Below are 5,000 nucleotides of genomic sequence, written 5' to 3' on the forward strand. Positions count from 1 at the left end.
AAAAGGAGGAAGAGGGGGAAAAGGATGGGGAAGGGTTGAAGATGGAGGAAGGGGATAAGGAGGAGGAGGAGGAGGAGGAGGAGGAAAAGGAGGAAGAGGGGGAAAAGGATGGGGAAGGGTTGAAGGAGGAGGAAGGGGAGAAGGAGGAGGAGGAGGAGGAGGAGGAGGAGGAGGAAAAGGAGGAAGAGGGGGGAAAGGATGGGGAAGGGTTGAAGGAGGAAGAAGGGGAGAAGGAGGAGGAGGAGGAGGAGGAGGAGGAAGAGGAAGAGGAAAAGGAGGAAGAGGGGGAAAAGGATGGGGAAGGGGAGAAGGAGGAGGAGAATGAGGAAGAGGAGGAAGAGGAGGAAGAGGGGGAAAAGGATGGGGAAGGGTTGAAGGAGGAGGAAGGGGAGAAGGAGGAGGAGGAGGAGGAGAGGGGAGGAAAAGGAGGAGGAAGAGGGGGAGGGGAGGTGGAGGAGGATGGAAGAAAAGACAGAAAGAGGAAGAGGAAGACAGAGAAGAGGAAAGAGAGGAAGAGGAATAGGAAGAGGAGGAAGACGATATGAAGAGACAATGGGAGAGTTCGAAGGGTCAGTCGTAAAAGAAGGAAGAGGGAGGAAGAGAAGGAAGAGAGAGAAGAAGAGAAGGAAGAGAAGGAAGAGAGGGAAGAGAAGGAGGGGGTGTAGGGTGAAGGGGGGGGGTGAGGAAGAGAGGGAGGGGCATGGGGAACAGAGAAAGAAAAGTGGCGAGTATAAAGTGTTGAGAAGGGGTGGGGGGGGGGGGGAAAGACAAAAGAGGAAACTTTGAAGGAGGAAGAGAAGGAAGACAAAGAGGAAGAAGAACGTGATAGCGATAAAGAGGTTAAAGAGCAAGTTGATGCGGATGATAAGAATAAGAGAGAGAAGGATAAGAAGGCAAAAAAAAAAAGGAAGAGGGGCGAAGTAGGGGAGGAAGAGAAGCAACGAAAAATAAAAAAATAAAGATAAAAAAGAAGAAGGAAAGGTAGTAAAAAACGAAGAAAAAGGCACAGGATGAGGAGAGAGAGAAGGGGAAAGACAAAAAGGAAACAAAATACAAAGAGAAAAGTGCAGATGACAAACACAAGAAAAAAAGAAAAAAACACAAATATATGAAACAACTACGAATGCTAGTAAAATAGGGAAATTAAATCGCAGAATAACGAAAATCCATAAAGATAAAATAATAATAATAATAATGATAGTAATAATAATAGTAATAATAATAATAATAATGATAATAATAATAATAATATCACACATAACCAATAAAAATAGTAATAGCAATGATACCCTGGAACACGCCCAAGTTACGCGATTTTTTTTTTTTTTTTTTTGGGAGGGAGGGGGGGTCATGAGGACAATTTACGCCAACATCTGCGTCGTCTACAGCTGCAAGTATATCTGCTCGGAACTTCGGTGTAAATAAAACAAAATTCCCCAGTACGGTAGCAGTAGTAGGGATGAGAATGGTGAAAATAGTGATGATGGTGATGATGATGACGAAAATGATAATTATTATCAATACTGAGACTATTACTAATAATATTAATAATGACGATAATAACAAAACAGAAACGCCAGTAGTAGTAGGTAGTAGTAATAATATCAGCAGCAGTAAGCGAGCGTTAACCCAATGATAATAATGAGGATTATTATAGTAACAATAGTAAAGATGATGATAATAATGACGATAACAACGACAGCAACTTTATCAACATTATTGATAACAATGGCGACGATTGTAGTAATAATGATGATGATCATAATAATGATAATGATGATAATAATAATAATAACAGTAGCACAAATAATGATAATAACTAATATAGCAGCTATGATGATCATGATTACATCAATCATAACCATTAGCAATAAGGCCAAAAATAATAATCATAATAAAAATGAAAACGAATACAAGAAGAAAAGAAAGAACAGAAACATTAAAAAAAAAAAAAAAAGAATCTCGCAAAACAAAAGCCCTGAAAATAAATGCATCCGATAATAAAGGCCATTATATAAAAATAACAGCACTCAAGAATTGATCAACAACAGCAATTGCAGGAGCAAGAACCAAGCTGATATATCACCCATTGTTCCTAACGAAGAATATTGTTCCTCTCTGGTTTTAACAACGAGAGTCCACTATTCAGGAACACAGACGCTACGGTTATATATTGGGGGGTCTCTACGACACCCTATCAAGTGGTGGTTTTAGGAGAGAAAGATGTTGGTTATGACGCTGTAGGAAAAGGATTTAGAAATTACTTGGATATGTACAAATTACATGCATAATTAAGGCTAAATGCTCCTTAATACTGCTTAATAATCGTTCAAGGCAAACCCGTGCGTAACATTGCCTTCGCGCCATTCAAGCATCAATTACCTCATTTACATATTTTCCTCGCAATTTATGGCACGTCGGGCATATAAAACACCTCAACCCCTTCCCTCCCTCCCTCCCCACTCCCTCCTTTCGGTCGTTCAGTGCGTTCAAAGGCTAGTGTGGAACTCCTGGCCCCTTCCCACCTCCCCTCCCCCACATCACACACACACAACCAGCCGCTCTTGTCGAAAAATCACGACTCCATAAAATATTCCTTCCCGACGCGAGGCTTTAATGCGAGGGAAACTGACTTCACTCAACCACCCTTACAGTGTTGATCGAGGAGCTTAATAGCTATTACCGAGTGATTTTAGCACCGCACCCAAGAGCCTGCCAGACCTGCCAGCCCGTCCTAGCCCCCTCCCTGGGTGTACTGAGCCTTCGTCAGCTCCCCCGACACCCAACGTGTGTGTATATGTCCTCACGGCCGACCTGCACAACACGCTCTCATTAACCGACTTCGAAAGCCTCGCCTCTCGCAAGCGGAAGTTTTACGGCAATTATCGTATCCGGAGCGGTGCAGCCAGTTGCTCTCTTTCTCACCAAATCAGTTCATGTATAAAGAATGTAACTGCCGTTTCAGCCCCACATTGGATTTGAATAGAACAACGGTTGATCATTCACAGTGAAAATCGACGACGAGACCTCCTGGCGCGTGGGGTGGGGGGAAGAGGGAGGGAGGAGCATGCGCATCGCGGGCCGGCCTCGTGGGGCGGGGCGTAGCCGAGGATGGACCAATGGGAGCAAGAGGCCTGGGCGGGCCTACTCGATACCGTCCCTTTGCTTTGGGAAGACAAAGGCGTGCGTTGATTGGCCGATGAGTGCGGTGTCCCTCCCCTGAAGAACCGTCCATGGAGTTTGTAGTTTTTCTATCAGAAAGACTCTGGTCGCGGGGCTGGTGTGTGCACTGTGGCCAATGTTTTCTACTAGCTGAGTGTGGGACGTTTTGAGAGGTGTACACAAGAGGAGAGAGCGCGTGTGGAAGCCTCGCTCGCTGGCTGGTGGCGTTGAGAGCATCGCCGACACCGACCGTCACGCCGCGCCGTCACGCTGGCTCTCCCCCCGGCCCTCGGAGTCGCGACCTCCTCCTCCCTCCAGCCCCCAGCGGCCCGCCCGGCCTTCGCCCACGCCACGCACGCCTACCTGGAGACTCCCTACTACCTGAAGCGCGACCCGGAGGACCTGGTAGGGTCGACAGCGACCCCTCCGGGCGGCGACCTAATGACCCTTAGCCCTCGCCACACCACGCCCTTCTCCGTCACCGACATCCTCTCGCCCTTGGAGGAGCAGCGTCGCGCCCTGGATCTGCTAGACGACAGACGCCTCGACCTGCTGGACTCCGGGAGCTACGGGCGCGCCGCCGCCGCCGCCGCCGCCATGCAGCCCGCAGGCATGCAGCACGTGGCGTACCCGCCCGCGCCGCCGCCCACCACCTACTGCACCCCCGACGTGTACGACGCAAGGGCCTCCGCCCCGTCATGGTACCAGACGTCATCTTCAGATCCCCGCTTTGCCAGTAAGTCCAATTCATGCATTCTGTGAGTGCTTTCTCCTTCTCCTTCAACTCCACTCATCTCCATACTTGAATCCTTCCTCTTTTCGTCTTCTTGAGGTCCTACAAGGCCCACACTCGAGGCCCTGTGCCTTCCGCTAGGACAGCCTCCCAAGCCTCCAGTCGCTCCTTCACTCTCATCTCATGCAACGGCAAGGAAACAGTACATGCACACAGAACGCCAGTGCGATGCAGTGCCGACAAAGGTTTACGGTTCACGTTATGAATTGCCTCGAAATGTGTTTGTTTGAATCGCATGAAGTAGACTGGGATTACGCGTATGTGCCTATGATTACGTAGGTAAACTAACGCTAGGCCGTGATGTAGTTGAGATCTCTTATGAAGATATGATTTATTCACAGTGAGGTTAATAAAACGATTTTCCGATTATTTTCTATAACGTCGATAACATTGGAAATATCGAATATGAGAAAAAGTAAATAACAGTTTCTCCAACTTTAACTTAGCTGCAAATACAATGTTATAACTCCGGACATAAAGCCAAACCGAATGAACACACGCTGTCTCGCAGCGGTGTAATAACAAATTGCATTTGATCATAAGATATCTCCTCTCCAACAAAGAATAATGATGATAATAATATAAAAAGAACTGAATCCATATCGCAACATCAGCCTTCCCCTTCTCAATGGGGATGCTGTGCCCCTGGTCTCCGGAAGAAGCGAGATCCGGGAGATACACCGTCCTGCCGATGTTCGTGTGATATGTTGTTCCTCGGTCAGATTACAGCGTCCGGCGTTCGGTATCTATGGAGCGCCCGGGGGAACTCTTGTGTGATCGCGTGTTAACAGTGCGTGAAAGCTGATTTGACCGCAGTTGTAGGGATCAGTGCTACTTACTCGAGGTGTTGCAGTTTTCTGATTAATGGAGTCGCTCTTGTTTGTTTGTATTAATTCTTTTTCACTTCGTTTGTTTGTTTTTTGTTTGTCGGTGGTTTTGCGGCATAAGTGGTTTTGATTTTAGTTTATATTTTCGTTTTCTTTTTTTTTGCACTCGGTCGCTTTATTAATTATTTTGCTGTTCGGTTTCTGTTACGGACATTGGT

At 46.9% G+C, this 5,000-nt stretch overlaps 1 protein-coding gene across 1 annotated transcript in view; it reads left to right on the forward strand.

Moving 5' to 3' along the window:
* The first annotated feature begins 552 nt into the window (after window positions 1-552).
* The window catches only part of LOC125045921 (segmentation protein fushi tarazu-like), a 39,622-nt gene continuing 35,174 nt past the window's right edge, over window positions 553-5,000 (forward strand). Inside the window, exons 1-5 of the mRNA XM_047643523.1 lie at window positions 553-569; window positions 2,028-2,204; window positions 2,697-2,887; window positions 3,009-3,037; window positions 3,481-3,898. Coding sequence (XP_047499479.1) covers window positions 553-569; window positions 2,028-2,204; window positions 2,697-2,887; window positions 3,009-3,037; window positions 3,481-3,898 — 832 coding nt within the window. The remainder of the gene's footprint in view (window positions 570-2,027; window positions 2,205-2,696; window positions 2,888-3,008; window positions 3,038-3,480; window positions 3,899-5,000) is intronic.

This window comes from Penaeus chinensis, chromosome 38 (genome assembly GCF_019202785.1).
Source record: "Penaeus chinensis breed Huanghai No. 1 chromosome 38, ASM1920278v2, whole genome shotgun sequence".
Classification (NCBI taxonomy): Eukaryota; Metazoa; Arthropoda; class Malacostraca; order Decapoda; family Penaeidae; genus Penaeus; species Penaeus chinensis.